This window comes from Culicoides brevitarsis, chromosome 2 (assembly GCF_036172545.1).
Source record: "Culicoides brevitarsis isolate CSIRO-B50_1 chromosome 2, AGI_CSIRO_Cbre_v1, whole genome shotgun sequence".
Taxonomy (NCBI): domain Eukaryota; kingdom Metazoa; phylum Arthropoda; class Insecta; order Diptera; family Ceratopogonidae; genus Culicoides; species Culicoides brevitarsis.
Window position 1 is genome coordinate 115,734 of NC_087086.1, and position 19,501 is coordinate 135,234.

Sequence of the window (19,501 nt, forward strand, 5' to 3'; positions counted from 1 at the left end):
AAATTTTTTTTAAACAAGGAAGGACATATGCAGTTCCCAAAATAACCTTTTGCAATCCAAATAAGTGCACTCCCATCAATTAATCCGAGTGGCATATGGAATATTAATAACAACATCAGTAATACATTTAATTTATTTGATGTAAATATATGAAATGATTTCAATCAACAATGAGTCAATTGCAGTCACTCAGAACTTTTGTAAATATATTAAATGAATAATAACAGTAAATTAATCCGCGTACAAGCAATTTGTTTATACGCTTACGCATTGTCATCATACCTCATAAAAGGTAATAATAGCGAGAAATTGCGACGATGCTAAATTGGTATTGGGATATCTAACAATAACTTGGATAATGGTGACAATGATATTTGAATATATCGAAACGTAATATAAAATAATACAGCAAAAGAAAATTTTATTGGTGGATTACTGTTGATTGAAGATTATTGAGTTTTTATGTTATTTGTAAATGAAATAAGTTCATAATAATCAGCTGAGTTTATCAAACCATGATTTTCATCAAAAAAAAAAAAAAAACATACTTCTTAGATACTTTGTTCTTGTTCTTATTATTTGAAAAACATATACCTATCAATTTTCAAATTTATTAAATTAAGGACCTTCATTCAAACAAATGGAGTTTTCATGTAAAATAATACAACATCAAAACCGAAATAATGAACAATAACATCTATTTACTTAAAATTATTGAAACATATATTTTAGCATCCGAATAAAAATTTTCTTTTCATCTAACACAGTTTTTTTTGTAAGTTGTTATATGTTGTAAGTATGTAAATCTTTCAAAACATAGCATTTATGTGCACAAAAAAGAAAATAACAAAAACCGCAAACAGTTCAAAATAGTGCAAAGTTTCAGTATATATCTACAGAATCGAAGACACAACTTCATAATATTGCCGTTGATATTTTAAATAATGCAAAAATAGGTCATCCGCAAGTTGTCTACTATTCTCTTGTATGCGTAGTAAAAACATGTTCATTGCTCATTACAACTATATAGTATACAGTCTCTTTAACAAACGCCTGCCTCTCTCTCTCGTTAATATTATTGACCATGTACAGTTTTTCTCATATCATGTCCATTTAAGGTATATTGCCCCCATCTTTTAAACTTTTGTTCAGTAAATGTAATTTTTAACATTTGGAGGAAATTTTTAAATATATATAACGAGTTTGGGTTCATTGTTTTCAAAGCGACAAATTAGTAGGATTGATAATTATACAGCATAATGATATGTTATTATTTACATCTTTTTCTAATATTCGAATATATTATGACGAAAAAAAAATCTCCTTTTGCTTTCGAAAATACAAACATGTACTTCAATTCGAACCTGCTTAAGAACAGTTTAAGGAATATACTTTTTTTTCTGATAGGTAAATAAGTGAACAACTAAAAAAGACCTAATATTTGTATATTTATTATGCCTGTAGAAAATTTGATTTGTACAATTGTAAAAAATATTTTGTGTCATTTAAAAAATTTATATTAATTTTAATTAAATTAAATTCGAAACAAAAACTGAAGATGAAAATCTTATGTAAATTTTATTAATCAATTAAATGCACAAAAAGCATATTAGGCGGACAGTTTAAATGTGGCGTGACATCGTGTTTGTCATCATGTCATTGCTAACGTATTAATTCATGCGAAAATTAGAGCGAACACTTTATATTATTTCGTGTTTCGTTGAATTAATTTTAACAAAAGAAAATAATAAAAATAAACCAAATGACCGTTTTGCAAAAAAAAAAAATGAAATTAAATTATATCAAACAAAAAGTCACTCAGAATGGAATAAAAAAAAATTATTTGAGTAATATAGTATGATAAATGTTAAAAATTGACGAAACTTTGATACTAATTGATAACTAATACAATTTTAAACATGACCAACCTCAATCTGATGTAAGCTTATTCACAGTTTCAGTTTTTGTTTTGACTGTAGCAAGTGAAAATCAACACCTACAGTAAAAATTATCTTTAATATTTCACACGTTCATTGCAGATACTCTTATATGAATTTCACGTTACAAACAGCAGTATAGAAGGTAGAGTTCAATGATTTTTTGTAATACCCCATATTTATGCCATTTAACTTGTACATATGTGCCTTTTGGCTACATAAATATAACAAAACAATCATCTAACACTCGCATAGTTTGGCGTACCTTCAAATATAGTGAAAAAATGAAACAACTAAACGCAACAAAAAATATGTTTTTTAAAACACGACATTACTATTTTGTGTATACCTACAGAATGTGTTAATATTATTCTTTCTTGCGTTGATGTCGTGTAGGTGAATTTATATAAATATTATGATATGATTAATAGCGTAACATGAAGGAAAATGTGTTAGAAGCAAATGTTAAGCGCGAATTTTTAGATATATACTTTTTAATTGTAAACGCCATATAAAACTATCATCTGTAAGTAAAATTTGTGTATATATAGCATTTGCGCTAAATATTTTTACATAAGTAATTCAAAATGTTTGTAACTGTTTATAAATTTGATGATTAAAATCAAACGTATAAATAAAAATGTATGCTTTTATAAGACGTGTTTTGACACCTGGTAAAGTACTTTCAAATTTATATTTTTTTTTATAAGTACGTAACACTGAACTGGAATCATGAGCAAAACCATTTGTGTTTTGTTTTGGTGACCTAAATCATATTCGACTTTATATTTGAGATATTTGCAAGAAAACCAAATGTAAAAATAGAAATTTTTATTCTGTAAATATAAAATTATAAAAATCTAAGAAACATCAAACAATCATATAATCATGAAATGAGATTGGGTTTATTGCAAATCCTTTTGAGGAATACTCTTCAAAAATTTATGGAGAAGGAAAGAGCACACATATTTACGTGTTTCGTCTAATCTTAAACTATACATTTAATTTACACTTACCTGGTTTTCATTTAAAATACGAATTGAGACCAATCAATATATTTTTTAACGTAATTATGGTTGTAAAATTGAATTAATTATCTTATTAATTTTTTTATTGCGAAGTGTATAGCATATTATCTCACAAGTTTATAGTAAAAGATGGATATCTCACGTAGTTTTTATATTAGGTATTGTATATTGTCTGAACAATTTTTGATGTGAGTCACAGCAGACTCAATATAATTTAATTCAATTTAAAATTTCATTTTTATTTCGACGTGTTTCTCTTGCTTAAATGAATTATATATTTATTTCACTATTATATTTTTAGACTTGCTTGTTCCGAATATTATTATTATTATTTTGATTATTACTTAAATTCAATTTTCGTAGGAGCACGTAAAAATAAGCAATACATGTTTTTTCCATATGAATTTTTGTGCTCCATTTTTGTCAGAAATTATTTTTTTGTCCATTTTCAGAGGTTTTAACACATATTCGACTTTTGTTTAATTTTTATTTTTTTTGTTCAACACAAGGAGATATTTTTATGATGCCTTTGGTTGTTGAAGTAATTGTTTAGTTGTATTTTTTGTAAGTCACTGTCATTATCATGTAAAATTACTTAAAAATATACACTTTCATTTTATTATTATTTTTTTTTGTTTCAACTATTTTCTGGTGTATGTCTCTTTGTTCAACTCAAAAGTTTTTGTAAACGAAAGGCAAAAGTTAATAACAATACAAAGTTACTCAATGCACTCTTTTTATCATAATAATAATTATTTTTGTTGTTGATATTCTTATTTTATTATCATGATGTTTCTGAATTTTGTTATTTGTTACAAAGTTAGTTTTCTGTGTACATTTGAACCGAGTGCATCTCTAAAATTATTATTATTATTCTCAAAGTTATAAGATTATAAATTTTCTTCAAATGATACAATAGATGTAGAATGTATAGAAAAAGTAATGTCATGTGTAAATTTAAATGCAAGAAAATATACAAAATGACAAAAACGTTTGAGAGATGATAGGCAAAGACACAACTTTAAGACTTCCAAGTTTATAAAGATTGGACTTAAATTATATAAAAAAGGAAAAAAGTTGTTACTCATCTTTGTTCAGTTTTCTTGATTGACATTTAGAGTACCTATAGATCAAGAGAATCAAGAAACCGAAAAAACGAGAAAATATAAAACATTAAAGTTTAGAAAAATATTAGCAAATATTCAGACTGAATGTCTTCTATAAGAAAATCATTGATTGGAGAGTTTGTCACAAAAGTAAAACTGATGATTATTATTATAATGTGTGCTTAAAAGAGCAATGTCTTTCTCGAGTATTTTTGTCCTACATATTATATCGAAGTAGTTTGTTATGATTTATCGAAGATATTTATGCGCATTTGCGATTGTGAAAAGACGGTTTTTTATCTAAAATGAAAAGGGTGCTGGAAAGTTTTAAGACAAACAAAAAGCTTTTTGTGATAATAGCGTTGAAGAAAGAAAGAAAACAAGAATATTCCATTTGTCTGTACATTTCTTTCATTAAAAGTCAGATTTCTTTATTTTCCATATAAATCCTTTTCAAATTAACACGACTTTCCATTGATATTTTTTTCTCTTCTAACATTTTTTACCATCAGAAAGCATTGTAGTATATTGTTGCTTCGTTGTTATTATTACACTCGGCGATTGTTATTCAACAACCATGGAAAACCATAGATTTATTTTATATGGAACAAGAAAACTTAATTTTCACCAAAGTAGGTATCATTTCATTTTCACTTTTTAAGAGCAAAGAATTAGAAATTGAATAAACTCACACCCTATCAATGTCATGTCGAATATAAGAAAATTGCCTGTTACACACCCAAAACTTCAAATCTGGAAGCCGATGCATTTTATCGAAGAAAAGATGGCAAGCAGCATAGATTGGTTTTGTATATTTAATAACATCATAGCACTCTGTTTGAAGGTTTTGTCTGGATGTGCAAAAGATGAAAAAGAAGAAAACTGATAGTCTCATGTTGCTTGCCAAGTCGCTTTCCATTCTGTTGCAACAAAAATATGTATTATAAAAATTTATCTGATATATGTTCTGCTTGACATGGCGGGATAATACATGAAATTTTTACGATTTACGATGTCTTTTCAGAAATATGTGATTTTATACGTTATGTTCACTTCTTCAGTTTGATATCGATGATATGTATCTCTCATGATATGTACATATAACAACAACAATAAATCAGAAGACTTTTACAAATAAATTTCTTACTCTTTTGTGTCAAAAAAGTAGTAGGTACGAATGTAAAACAAACACAAACATAAACTAACATGTCCCCAAATAATAAAAAAAATCTGTACGAATAAATGATATGAGAGGCAAGTGAAGCACAAGAAAAATGATGAAAATAGTTTTCGTTTTAAGTAATAAATAAGATAATCTGGCCATGACAAAAGTAACTTGTGTTTGCACAGAGCTTTAGTTTAAATACGAAGAAAAATTTAAAAACTTTTATTATATTCTGTCAGCATTTTTGTTTATTAGGAAGGTTGAACATAAAATGGAGTACTTGTGATTTGAAAATAAAATTAAAGAATTACAGAATATTTGTTTGATTGTCTCATAAATGCACTGTTCGATTAATATGAAAGAATATTTATCGTCAACAATTAAAATTAAAACATAATTATAAAGAACGATTTTCTATTGATTGAAACAACCAGACGTTTCCATTTCGCATCCCTTTAAGCAAACCTACATGATGATCCCATTATTTCACGAAGCTCTTCAATCACAGAAAACGTTAAATATATTTATTACTTTCGTTCATCAACAAGAGAAAAAAATAGTCGCCAGACGATCAGTTAGATATTTTTTATTACCATTCTTGCTGGATTTTGTCTTGTTGCTATACATTTTTTTTTGTAGAAACGACATATAAATCCATTAAATACAGCTCCCTCATGAGAAGCTGATGCCGAAAAGTTTGCATTGTCATGTAGCATAATATCAGATAATCAACAGCCATGTGCTTCTATAACGAAGTGACTTTCTTATTTTGTTGCTTTAAATATCGGGGATTTTTATGTTTTGCAAAATTACACAAAAAAGTTTCTTTCTTGAAACTTTTACGACAGTCATTATAAGATATTAAGGTTTTTACCCCAAGCGCAATAGAATCTTCGTTTAGTAGTTAAAAAGTTGATAATGTTGTATGTGTCTATAATTTATGTTTAATTCATTACTAAAACCTTAATCCAGTTTTTATATGTTAGTAGCAATACCACAATTTTAATCACTGCATGCTAATTTTTTTTTGCGCAAAACATTTTATTTAACTACATCTAATGACTTGGATGTGATGCAAATTATCTTATGCCATTCAACAACGTTCTAAAAAAGTTTATTTTATAAAAATTTCTGATTGCAACGAATTTTAATGAATATTCCATTATGTATTACTATATACCAATATCAAGTATGTATATTTGCAGTTCAACACACTCGTCGACGTTTTTTCGTTGTCACGTTCTGTCCAATTTTGCAAAGTCTCGATATTTTTATTATTATTTAATTTTGTCTCATTTTTGTGTGATTTTTTTATTTAATGCATTTTTCTCTCGTTGTTTTTTGCTCTCTTTTATACAGAAATAGTACCATGATACTTTTGAAATTGTTAAATTGTTTAATTCATTCTCACACAATAGTTAATCGAAAGATAATAAAATATTACATGATTTTAGCACATCACAAATGTATATTTGGGTTTTACAATTCAAATTCGAATAATCAAATTAAATAAATGATATAAATAAATACTATTCAACAAATAAATATTTTAAAATGAAAAGTCAATACACATGACATTACTTTTTAACTTATAATATAATTTATTAACATTTAACACACATTCCAATAAATACAATAATGTCGAATATTACTTTTGGATACGAAATACAACACGTCCGATCACTTTCAAATTCAAACTACAACTTAACACATACAATTTTTACTCCTGAATACAATGTTAACTTGTAATGTACATTCGTTTTCGCGTACTGTACATTCAACAAAGTATTCAAGAGCTATGTAACGGCAGAACACAGAAGAGAGCGCAATTTTCTAAGAAAAGAGAGGAAATCGCAAACTAACTGTATGAAAAGAGATTCGTTTCATATTCAGGCTATTTTTTGTTGTTTTACGAGTTTTCTTGCGAACAAAAATAATTATGATAATATAGACAGTTATGGATAATGATTCATAAGTTTATCTTGACCTCACAATCAAAGATATTTAAAAATTGATTTTTGATAAATTATTAATAAGTTACATCGGCGAAAGAATGCAAAAATAAAACTTATAAAAAATTATTAACTGTTATTGGTAAAAGTAATATTCAGTGTCATACTATATATTTTTTTAATACCATAAACATTGATATAATAAAAAATAAATTTCGACAGATAAATTATGGTTACAAGTGTTTTGAGATGGTTGACATATTTTTGCTTTAATTATTGTAATTTATTGTGTGTTTTCATTTTCAAATCTTGGATCTGATTGATCTTAAGAGAGCTTATTTTTTTATGTCTGAATTAAGATCCTATTAAGACACTTTCAAAAAAAAATTGTCTAAAAATTGTTTAAGCTGCATGTAAAACAATGAACTACAACGCATTCGGCTATTAATAAAATTCCTGCTATGTTATAAAAATAAGAAATGAAACATCGTTCAAACTTGGTTTCTCTCTCGCTCTCTCGTTACAATAAAATTGAATGGGAACATGTTCATTCTTTCTATAGCAACGCATGCGTTTTCTCAATTTCATTGATGCGGCCTCATATTCTTGGAAAGCACACAACCGATACAGTTATTTTACAATAAATAATAAAAACAAGAATGGCGAGAAATCTCATTTATGTGTTGTAAACAAATTATAAGAAAAAATAAAAAAAAACTCGGTACAATTCACAACTAAAACATTTTTGATGGATGATACAAATTGAAATACATAGTTTAATGAACTGTTTCTATTACGTTTTCACACCTGTAGAGGGTGTGAAAACTTATTTGCATACGTCATACAACACAATCATAGCATCTACCCAATTGTTGTTAAGGCTTTGTGTTGCTTTGTTCAGAGCATTGAATAATAACAGGTGTGCGACGCTTTTTTTTGATATTCTTATGCCACTGATGCGGTAGACGAAAGAGACATAAGAAGAATAACGATGAGATTATGACAAAGTTGTTTTACAATGTACATAATCCATCAAATCCGCCCTGAAAAGTTTTTTTTACGCCACGCATAAAACATTTTTTATAACTTCATCATTTACTTGCGATAATATTTTTGGCATATCATTATTATTTTCATTACCTTTTCTATAGATTTTTAAAGACTACCATGACTAAATAATATTTTCACGTAATTTTTTGCATGAGTTTAATTTTTATAGCTTGTACATACTTTCTTTTGGGGTTATCATTACCGTAATCATCACAGCAATATACACCGCAGTATAAAAATGAAAAATGTTGCGCGTTTATGCATAAGAACGATGATTTACAACTGTTAAAAAACTCTGTGAACAAGAGTACAAATGAAAATATTTATGAAAAATGTGCGGAAATAAAATTTTCTGTAGATGGGAAAAATAGTACAATAATTCAAATTATTAGACATTAAACATTCAACAAAATGAAATAATGAAATTGTTTTTTTCTTCTTATGGTTTAATTTTAATTGCTTCTGTCTCTAACTTAGCTTTTTGGTTTTGGAGCAATATAAAAATATTCTTTAATATCTTTATTATGATTTATTCATTTATATTAGTTTATTGTAAGTGCTTATCAGAATCCGATATCCCATCCAGAATTTTCACTTGGGGGATCGTCGTAAAAAGGATCTTGCGCCTCAAAATTGCTCAGATCCTTATTACTTAATACTGGCAAAACTAATGGGGCAGGCAAAGTTTGGTTCTTCAGTTTTTCCCATTCGAAAGTGCTGAAAAAACTGAAAAAAAAAATGATTTCAACAATATATTTATAAAAAAATGCTCATTAAAGAAAAGACTTACACGTGATTTTTTATATCAGAAATTCCATTTTTCTGATATCCAAGTCGTTCCGTTGGATTTTGACGACATAATCGTTTGATGAGTGCCTGTGCTTTCTTTGGAATCTACAAAAAGAAATATTAATAATCTACATATATCTTGACACGAAAAGTAAATTAATTAACCTTTTGAGGGAATTGAACTACATCGATTCCTCTCAAAATAAAATTATATGTTTTCATATGATCACGTCCTCGAAAAGGGGGTTTTCCAACTAACAATTCAAATATGAAAATTCCCAATGCCCAATAATCAACAGCCCTATTGTGTCCCTTGTTGGTTATTATTTCAGGAGCGACATATTCAGGTGTTCCTGCGAAGGTCCAAGTTTTTTCGTTGGGTTTCAGAAATTTCGCAAATCCAAAATCGACTAATTTAATATACCCTCTACTATCAAGCATTAAATTCTCAGGTTTGAGATCTCTGTAAAATATATTTCGTGTGTGTAAATATTCAAATGCTTCGACAACACAAGCAGACATAAAACGCGTCGTGCGTTCATCAAAACAACGTTTTTGATGCAAAATTGTCCAAACATCGCCTCCTAAACAGGGTTCCATAAGTAAATAAAGATATTTACTATCACGAAATGTGCGATAAAGCCTATAGAGAAAGAAAAAAAAAATTGAATTCGATTTTTAAAATTTTAGATTTACAAAAAAAATATGATATTTCTTACTTGACAATAAATGGCGTGTCACAAGCTAACATGATCTCTTTCTCATTAAACACGTGTTTTTGCTGTTGCTGTTGCACCATTTCATACTTTTTGAGATACTTCAAAGCAAAAGTCTCTTGATTCCGATGTTGAACCAATTCAACACGACCGTATCCTCCAACTCCCAACATTCCAATATATTTCAAGTCTTTTAACTTAATGTGTTCGTATTCAGATCGAATGCGAGGAGTTTTCACCGCAGCAGTTATTTGTGGTTCTGGAATGAGTTTTGTCTCCCGAATCCCTTTAACAGCACCTAAATAGTTTTCAAATGCTCTAAATATTTAGAAAAAAAAGAGTTTTGAAAGAACTTATGTATATGTACAATGAATCTACATTCTTACACTCGATCTAATGTTAAGCATTCTGTTCCCGGAGGACAGGCGATAATACTCGCAAGTCGTTTGTCTCGATTCAACAAAGCTTGCTCCCCAAAATATTGTCCTCTCGAAAGATTTCCAATTAATTTCTCATTTCCGAATTCATCTTGTTTGACAACATCAACATTTCCGCCACGAATGATGTAAAATTTATCTCCTGGATCTCCTTGTTGAATTATTCGTGATCCTTGGCTAAAGAACTCTCGAATTAACAAATCCGAAATCTTTTCCAATAATTCCATTGGTAGATCGCTAAAGATAGGAACGGATTTCAAGAAATTTACATTTTCTTGTTGCTCTTTTCTCCCAGTTGACATCATGATTTTTTGAAAAATCTTTCGTTCGAGCATCCAAACTTTTCCAGGCTCGGTAACTTTTATTGGGAAGGTATGTTGTCAAATGGTTAATAAAGAATATAATTTAAATCAATTTTACCTTTGACAGAAGCGAATCGTTTGGCTTTGTAGAGCACAGCCAACTCTCCAAAAACGACGCCTTTTCCAAATGTTTTGATAACACGACCTTCTTTAACTACATCATAGGACCCTTCTTCGGAAACATAAAAATGCGATCCGGTTTCACCTTCAGTAATTAAATTAATTCCTGCTGCTAATGACCGACTACTCATAGCATTAATAACTGCCTGCAATCTCTCTGTGTCCATCATGTTGTTCAAGAAATCGTTATCGAGAATTGCTTGTTTAATAAGAGCAATAGTTCTTAAAAAAATATAAAATATATTTAAATAAATATTCGAATTTAGAAAATCTGGGTATCAAAATAATTAATCAATATGCTAAATTTTCATTTTTTTTCTAAAAATAAATTTTTGAAAAGTAGAAAAATTTTTTATTTTGAAAAGGACAACTTCTTAAGAGTAGAATCAGGTATTTAAAAAAAAATCAAATTATTTCGTGTCAATTCAAGCAAAATAATTTAGAAATAAAATATATAAAAGTAAAGTATGTATATGTAAAATAATTTGAAACGCTGTTTAAGATAACATTTATTCATACTTACTCTTGATCCTTCTCAAAGACTTCAATAGTTATATTTGTCTTATCAACGGTATCTGACATTATTCCTTCTTTTCTCGCATTTTTCTGTATTGGAGGCGAAATCATTTCCGTAATTGAGCTACCTTTTGTAAGTGTCAAATATCCATCGTCTGACTCAGCACTCGATTCAAAACCATCTTCTACAGAATTTATTCTGTTTTTCATTTTGAAGATATCACGGATATTTGGAACTACTAAAGAAGGACTCCGATCATTATTAATTTCATTATTTGAAGTAAACGATGCATTTGACAACGATTCATCGATGGAAAAGCCTCTTTGTAATTGAGATGCAGAATCCATTGTTTTGGGCAAGGGTTCAGGCACAAAGTCAATTGTGAATTTTCGACATGAAGGACGAGGATGTTCTACTTCGGGAGTAGTAATCTCAATAACTGGCATGTGTTGATCTTCAACATGAACAAAAGAAGCAACTGAATTTCTATTACTAAGTGGCGGATATGAAGTAACGGTATTTTGATGGGTGCCATTGGATTGATCAGACTGCTGACGATTTAACGTGTCAGGAGTAGGCTTTTTGGTTTTTGGCGCTTGTAAATCATTTTGTGAAGATGTTCGTTCGTGTTTTAAAGAATTATTTCCATTCTGTTTAAGAATCGAGGGCGGCTCGGGCTTTAAAATAAGTGAATTGAGTTGAGGTGTTGAAAGAAGCTGAAAGAAAAATCTGTATTAAGCTGGATTTTTTACTTCATTCGGATGAGTGTTCTTGTTTATCTTACTTTTGTGAAATGAAAAGCAAGATGGATTAAAAACAATAAACAATGACAAGGCTGACAAGTGACAACTATGCTTATCTTTGTTACTTTTATTAGTTGACTTTCATATTATTATTATGAAGAGTCGTTACTTATGGATAATACGTATAATGAATGTAAATTTTATACATCGCTTATCTAATTTCTTCACTTTTCATTTATTTATCAGAAATGAAAAAAATATAGCTGTAAGAATTTCAACTATTTGAAACAATAAAAAAAACATACAAAAACTTTTAAGTACATATCCGTCGTCAGATTAAACCGGAAAATACCTGACTCAAAAAAGAGAATAGAAGACATGTTCAAAAATGTAAATACTATATCGACAATGTTCATGTCGACATATAAATAATAATCATAAAGCAATAATTGTGTTGTTAAGTACCTCACGGAGATTGTTTATTTTAAAATTTTTCGAGGCGATAAGTCAACAGATACATGCGATGATAAGATTACAATCAAACATTAGAAAAAAAATCAATTAAAATAATGAACACATTGTAGTAATTAAAACTTTTGTCAAGCCTTGTTACTATTAAAGCTACTTACTCTTATAGATCCGGATGACTCAAATCCAGTAGGAACCTCGCTAAGATTTTCTTTCGTTAAATCAAAACCTTTACTTTGTTTTGATCGAAATCGTCCAAAAAAGCATGCCATGTTGCGATTTACAATTGAATATTTTATTAAGTTTCACAGTTTTAGTTATAATTTTCAATGAGAGTGTTGATGAATCAACTACCGATCATTATCATGTATGTATATATTACACGTTAATTCTCTTATATTAGCAGCAGTTTTGTGTATGATCAGATAAAAATTAGTTAATATCCATCTATTAATTACACTTTTGCTATATCAATAGTGAAGAAAAAACTATACAGTGTTTTGCAATATTTTTTTAAATTTAATAAAGATCTCGTTTTCTTCTTAATGTGTATTTAAATAACCTTCTCTGGATATTTTACTCTTGCTTGATAATATTGTGTGTGAGTTTGTACACGACGATAATTACAATTTATTTTAATATCAAATCTAATTTATCGCACAAGACATTCGTTGTCTGTGTCACGTTAATCACTGAATTGAGTAGCACCTCAAACAACGACTGACTGTGAATGTGATAAGGCAAAAGATATATTCTTTTTTGTCAGTATATTTCACTTGAGTGACAGGGGCGGGAAACATGTTTAAATCTAATTAGTTTAAATTTCAAATTTAAAGTCAATGAGAGTCTGGCACTGTTTTAATACCTGTTGATATCGTCTCGTGTTCGAAACTCATGTGTGTTTGTCTCGCTGTTAGTATGGTTCACTGATAACCCATTTATTTGTGTGTTTTGATTGTTTTTTTTTTTGCTGCTTTCATACGCGCTTATTTCTGTTTTTTTTTTTTTTTTTGATAAAAAAAAAATTGAATGTTAGTGAAGCCAACAATTATCATTTGGAATCATAACGAGAATTAAAAATTGTGATGTTAAAAAGTACTTTTATTTACATTGCAATAAAAATAAAAAGAATTCTTAATATTTTGTTCTGAAATTTTCTGTATTTTGTAAATATGAACAAGTTTCCTCTCTTTGTCTTTGTGCTGTAAAATTATCAGCTTTCTGGTACGATACATTCTCTAATGCTAAACAATAATCTCAAATTCATCATCTGATGGATTTGGCTCCAAATTTTCAAACTCTGTCATGGAACGAAGGAATAAAGAAATGTTAAAAAACATATTAAATGCATTTTGCTATAAAGTTGCTCACCTTCATTGCACATGTCAGTGAAGACAATAGATGCATCAGGAAAGCACAGTAACTCACCTGCGTTGGTTGCTTTTTCAGATCCATCTATGCTGCTGTGATACGATTGCCATTCCTGAGGACGTCTTTTGGAAACTTCAAACAATGGTTGAATATCGGAATCGATGAGTTCGCGTTGAAATCGTTCAATTAACGCATCAAACTCTTGTCGGTTCGTACAGAGAAAACATACAGCTAAACTGGGATCCATGTGTTTAAAGTCAATACGGTTTACGAAACGTTGATGAAACGTTTCATCCATTTCGATCTCTTCTTCGTTCGATTTATTGCCTACAGACCCGCAACGTTGAGCTGTGTGTGGATCAAGGAAAAGCGCCTCATTTTCTACATATCCAATGAAATAAAGAGCTTGATTTGGTCGTCCTCCAATCATGCCAACATTTCCGGGAAGTTCAAAGCATTTTTTCAATCCCGGGATGTAAATTGGATTGATATCTGTTAAGCCGAGACGCAAAGGTATAATGAGCAACACTGGTTTCCAAATTTGTTTCTCAACTTCACACAATTCCAATATCTCTTCCGTCACAACTACATTATCCAAGGCAACATGAATATCAATTGAGCCCCAATCATCGTATTTTACCAATTTTCTGAAAAACATCTCATATAATCGTCGTCTCTTTGCGTTATGTATTTTATTCGCTGAAAAAACTTACTTTAAAACTTGCGCAATTGTGTTTGGTCCAAACCATTCGCCAACTTTCTTGTCTTCTGAATTGCCCATTAATGCTATTTGGTGTATCGAAAAAGGAGATTTACGATTGTCTTCGAACATTTCGATAATCTTTAAATATGTTGGATCTCTTGTTTCTCGTGTCCAAATCCAATCACGCCCCAAATGTAAAGCAACAAGTGCTTGTGCAAGCACCATCTGTCCGCATCTCAACATACAACCCCATCCTTTATCAGAAGTCAATTGTGGCGAACCGATGGGAACAAATCCCCTATTGAAAAACAACAACAAAAAAAAATGTGAAAAACATTAAATATTTCATGAATAATTGCTTAAAACAGAATGTATTTACCTTCGATAAGTGCACCATATTTTTGACTGAATATCTCCGCGTATTACCTCCATTTCTAAAAATAGAAATACAAAAACGCACAAATCTCATTACATATGCATTTTTTTTTGTTGTTTATTTACTTGATGAAAGAAAAGATACACGTACCTTGTTTGGGATTGTTGTAACACTTTCCCAAAATATAAATCGGGCCATTTTCTGTTGGTAACTGATCGTAATCCGAGTCTCCGCTATCATATGTCAGATATTCCATATAATCCATATCTCTTCATTAGCTAAAAGTACGAATAGAATTAAATAATTAGAAGTTTAAGATAATTTTCCTTTGTCTTGCGATAAATTTGTTTTGAAAACAAAACAACTGTCAAAAAAGCAGAGTACCCAAGTAGTATTTGGATTCTTTGACGTTATTAGATTGGACCTCGTTTGTCTCGTAAAAGAAACCTACGTAAAATCAACAAGTTGTCATATTGCTGCAACATTAAAAGTTTCAAAAATGTGGGTGTAAATTTGTCCATTTTTGATATAGCTCCTCACAAAAGATGTTTGTCTTAAATTTACCTGTGATAATCCTGCTTTCTCTTACATTCCATCCAAATTTCGGAATAGAATGGGAGACTATAGATTTACCTGAAGAACATTTGTCGTACTATTTCAATAATTATCCGCAACTCATTGAACAATGCTCTGACGACGAGAAATGCCCTTATAAGGAATTCCTTGCCAGTTCATCTTTTGATCGAAAAGCATGTTGGGGATATGAACCGAATTGCAGAAGAGAAAACGCCATTAATAAAGTTCAATGTTTAGGTAAGTTTTATATGTATAATAACAATATTTTAATATTTCTCTTTTTTTTTTAAGGCGATCATACTGGATTTGTCTCATCGAAAGACACTCAAATAGATACTTTCTATCATCAAACAGATTTTGGCTACATTAAAGATCAAATAAATGGTATGCGCATTATGTGTGAGCCAATATTTCATCCAGATTCGAGTCTCGAATGTAATGAGTATTTGCGTTTTTGTCGAGGCAGAAACTTGATGTTGAATTTGACGGATCTGATACATCGGCAAGATCCATATCGTTATAAAATAGACGTATTAAAGGAAGGTCAAATTGGAGGATATTGCGAATTGTATGAAAAACGTCTTCAGGGACAAGCTGATCATGTCAGTGCCTTGCAATCGTGGGCGCCAGAGATGAGATTCTTCAAACGAACAACAAAAAGACCTTTGGAAGAAGAGGGTTTTTGTGATGTTGTAGTCGAAAAGCCAACGTATCTTATGAAAATTGATGCTTCTATTAATATGTATCATCATTTTTGTGATTTCTTTAATCTTTATGCATCGCTTCATATGAATAACACTCACATTGATGCATGGAAGAAAGACTTTAATATCCTTATATGGGAGACATTTACCTACGAATCGCCATTTGAAGAAACTTTCAAGGCGTTTACATCAAACCCGATTCTGGATTTGAAACATTTCAAAGGAAAAGTAGTTTGCTTTAAACATTTAGTGATGCCTCTTTTACCCCGAATGATTTTCGGACTGTATTACAACACGCCAATTATTGCTGGTTGCGAGAAAAGTGCTCTTTTTCAATCTTTTTCTGAATTTATTCTTCATCGAATGCGAATTCCATTTGAGCCCCCAAAAGTGCCCAAAATACGTGTAACTTTCCTTTCGCGCAAAACAAAATATCGCAATATTTTGAATGAACAAGACTTGTATGATGAAATTAAAGACAATCCAGAATATGATGTTCGTCGTGTTAGTTATGGGCCAAATCTAACATTTCACGAACAGCTAACCATTACGAGAAATTCAGATGTCTTCATTGGAATGCATGGCGCCGGTTTAACGCATTTGTTATTCCTGCCAAATTGGGCGACAATCTTTGAACTATACCATTGCGGTGATCCGGGATGCTATCGCGATTTGGCACGTTTGAGAGGCGTTCATTATTTGACATGGGAGAATGCTTCGACAATTGAAGCAGAAGATGAGGGACATCATCCCGAAGGCGGAGCTCATCCAAAATTTACAAACTATTCTTTTGATCCGAAAGAATTTGCAAGGATGGTAGCGAAGGCAGCACAGCATGTCAAGGAACACGAAGAATATCAAAAATACGTTGAAGAGACAAATCAACTCGATGATATAACAGAAGTTCAAATTGAAACTCCCGTGAAAGACATTCACGATGAATTATAACATCTATTTTATTACAAAAAAAAAAACGCTTTTATAATATTAATAATGCTCAGTTTCTCAGTTTAATAAATTAAAATAATTTATTTTTCTACGAGCTTTCGTATTGTTTTTCTACCAAAACTTTAATTTAATCTTATTGACATAGAGGAAAACTGTGAAAGTTAAAAGAGTAAAAGCATAGTAACCGATTATTAAGAGAGAAGCTAATTCACTAAGTAACATTGTTTGAAAGAACATATTTAGCAGTCCCGTCAATAAATTGGCCATAAGAAAGAATAAAAGAGCATTGAAATTAATTGCTTCGAAGATTAATGGAACGTATTTCAGTCGATCCATTCCTTGATTGTGTGTGTCTTTAACAATTTCTTCTGCATTTCGCAAGTCTTTTTGATCAAATTTCACAAAAAGAATGAATATTTCGAGTAACATGAAAAGTAATACCATTGTACATCCTAAACTTGCAATCCAAAAACAATATCCCATATTTGCAAGTCTGCGTGATATCCCAAACATCCTTTCACACACGTAAATCATCTTCCATAGGAAAATTACGATGAAAAAAAGTTTGAGGATAACTTTCATGAGATCTTTTGGACGAATTGTGTTTTTGTTTGGAAATTTAACAAGATTCCTGAGAAATATTGAAAAAAGGTATAATGTAACGTATCCCGGAATGGAGATGATACCTTCGCGATTTGCATTGAAAAAGCTAATTTCTCGTGAAGCGTCACTCATAACAAATTGTGATAATCCGAGCTGCAAACTCATTTCGTGCAAACATAGACAAGTAATTGCCATGTAGTGAGCGTGTTGCGGATATGGAAATATTTCGAGCAAAAGGCTTCCGAAAAGTTTAACACTTGCCAAAGTCATGAAAAAATTCCAATGAGTGCCATATTCTGAAATATGTTCTTGATAGTTGATTTCTTTTATAAGAAAAAAGCGAAGCATTCCTAATGCAATCAATGGCGATGTACTCAAAAGTATTTTCTTTACTTTTTTCATATTTAATCCATCTAACTTGTCTTTTTGTGCTTCTGATGAAACCGCTCCATTGATTATCACAAACAATCCAACTCCCGTATCCATCAATCCATATCCAAATGTTTCTGTTTTCGCCAAATTACGAGGAAAGACTTGAAAATCCACGGCAAGAATGCAAATGCATGAAATTAAATTTACGACACTTCTGCCAACTGTTAAATATTGTATCTGTTTCGTTGGAATTTGAACGAACGGCTCCATATGTATCCGATTCTTCAAGTGTATGACAATCAAGGGAATCACAATGACGAGAAGTGCAACATTCACTTGTACAATTACCGAATTTACAATTGTCACAGAAGCGATAATCGGCATGACAAGGATCACGAACTCTTGAACGAACTGCATTGGTGTTCCTCGGGGTGTAAGAATGTTCGTAGCAACGGCAAGTGTGTAAAAAAATGTCGTGAAAAATGACGGAACAATCGTAAGAAAAGTGTGAAAAGCCGAAGTTCCATTGTTGTTGACCATAAAGCTCTCGTGAAACGTTTTGTATTCTTGGGGATCCATTTCGTCGTGACACGTTGACTGATGGCTAATAACTATTGTATCTATTTTTTCGCCTTTGAAAAGTTTGAAGAGATAAGAGATAAGATATGTTTTTGTTTACACACATGATAGAGGATCGAACAGGAATTCATGGGGAAATCCATATGAACGCATCATTTTCATTCGTCTCAATTTACGCCAATTTCGAAGCGCCATCTACAGTTTAAAACAAAATTGAGACGAATTAAATTGATCTGCCGGCCCCAATGAGCATGGGAAGGATTTTTTTTGCATGCTGGTGCAGATCAGCTGTTGTATCAATTTAATTCGTCTCAATAATGATTCAAATAAATGAACGGTTAAATAAACTCATAAATATTTCATATGCAAATCATTTTTAAAATAGTTAACTTTTTATTTATGCTTATAATTTTTTATTATTTACATTTACTTAATGAAATTTATTTTGAAAGTTCATCAAATTTGATTCCAAAAAAAAAATAAAATTTTACTCATTAGAAATTTTGCAATGAAAAACTTGAATGATTTTATTAAGAATTCTTCACAATTTATCTATTTCACGCCTCAGATATGAGTATATTGAGTTTGCTTACGATCCATCAAGTAAATACTTGTTGAACATGCTATTCTAAATTAAAAACAAAAAAATGATTGTTATTATGATAAATTTGTAAAATATTTCCGTTCCATGTCTGCTTCTCATTACCATCATCATACGTGATCTGATAAAGACGTTTTCAAAGAGAACAATTATTGTGTTTGTTGTTTTATGTGCAATGACCATGTACAATTAGTATACTGAAAAAAAATTAAAAATTCAGGAGTTGTAAATTTGAGTCATCTCTTAATGTTCACACAAAAAAAAAATAAATTTATTCT

At 30.2% G+C, this 19,501-nt stretch overlaps 4 protein-coding genes across 5 annotated transcripts; 1 reads left to right on the top strand and 3 right to left on the bottom strand.

Moving 5' to 3' along the window:
- Nucleotides 1-8,688: 8,688 nt before the first annotated feature.
- On the bottom strand, nt 8,689-13,065 carry LOC134832901 (cGMP-dependent protein kinase 1-like). Its single transcript, XM_063847107.1, has 8 exons — nt 12,552-13,065; nt 11,186-11,895; nt 10,601-10,884; nt 10,130-10,538; nt 9,747-10,061; nt 9,193-9,670; nt 9,029-9,132; nt 8,689-8,964 (listed from the first exon to the last, which is right to left on the bottom strand). Exons 1-8 carry the CDS (start codon nt 12,660-12,662, stop codon nt 8,802-8,804), a joined length of 2,574 nt encoding a protein of 857 aa, XP_063703177.1. The 5' UTR covers nt 12,663-13,065; the 3' UTR covers nt 8,689-8,801.
- A 413-nt stretch (nt 13,066-13,478) lies between these two features.
- On the bottom strand, nt 13,479-15,189 carry LOC134832641 (cysteine protease ATG4A). 2 transcript variants are annotated; one of them, XM_063846737.1, is made up of 5 exons: nt 14,991-15,189; nt 14,844-14,898; nt 14,475-14,762; nt 13,819-14,408; nt 13,479-13,690 (listed from the first exon to the last, which is right to left on the bottom strand). In XM_063846737.1, exons 1-5 carry the CDS (start codon nt 15,103-15,105, stop codon nt 13,635-13,637), a joined length of 1,104 nt encoding a protein of 367 aa, XP_063702807.1. In that variant the 5' UTR covers nt 15,106-15,189; the 3' UTR covers nt 13,479-13,634. The 2 variants fall into 2 exon arrangements, with proteins under 2 accessions (XP_063702807.1, XP_063702806.1); XM_063846736.1 differs by having other exon boundaries at nt 13,762-14,408.
- Nucleotides 15,190-15,269: 80 nt separating this feature from the next.
- LOC134832639 (EGF domain-specific O-linked N-acetylglucosamine transferase) lies at nt 15,270-17,162 on the top strand. Its single transcript, XM_063846734.1, has 2 exons — nt 15,270-15,653; nt 15,708-17,162. Exons 1-2 carry the CDS (start codon nt 15,386-15,388, stop codon nt 17,066-17,068), a joined length of 1,629 nt encoding a protein of 542 aa, XP_063702804.1. The 5' UTR covers nt 15,270-15,385; the 3' UTR covers nt 17,069-17,162.
- On the bottom strand, nt 17,088-18,730 carry LOC134832640 (phosphatidylinositol-glycan biosynthesis class W protein). Its single transcript, XM_063846735.1, has one exon. It carries the CDS (start codon nt 18,620-18,622, stop codon nt 17,180-17,182), a length of 1,443 nt encoding a protein of 480 aa, XP_063702805.1. The 5' UTR covers nt 18,623-18,730; the 3' UTR covers nt 17,088-17,179.
- Nucleotides 18,731-19,501: the final 771 nt, after the last annotated feature.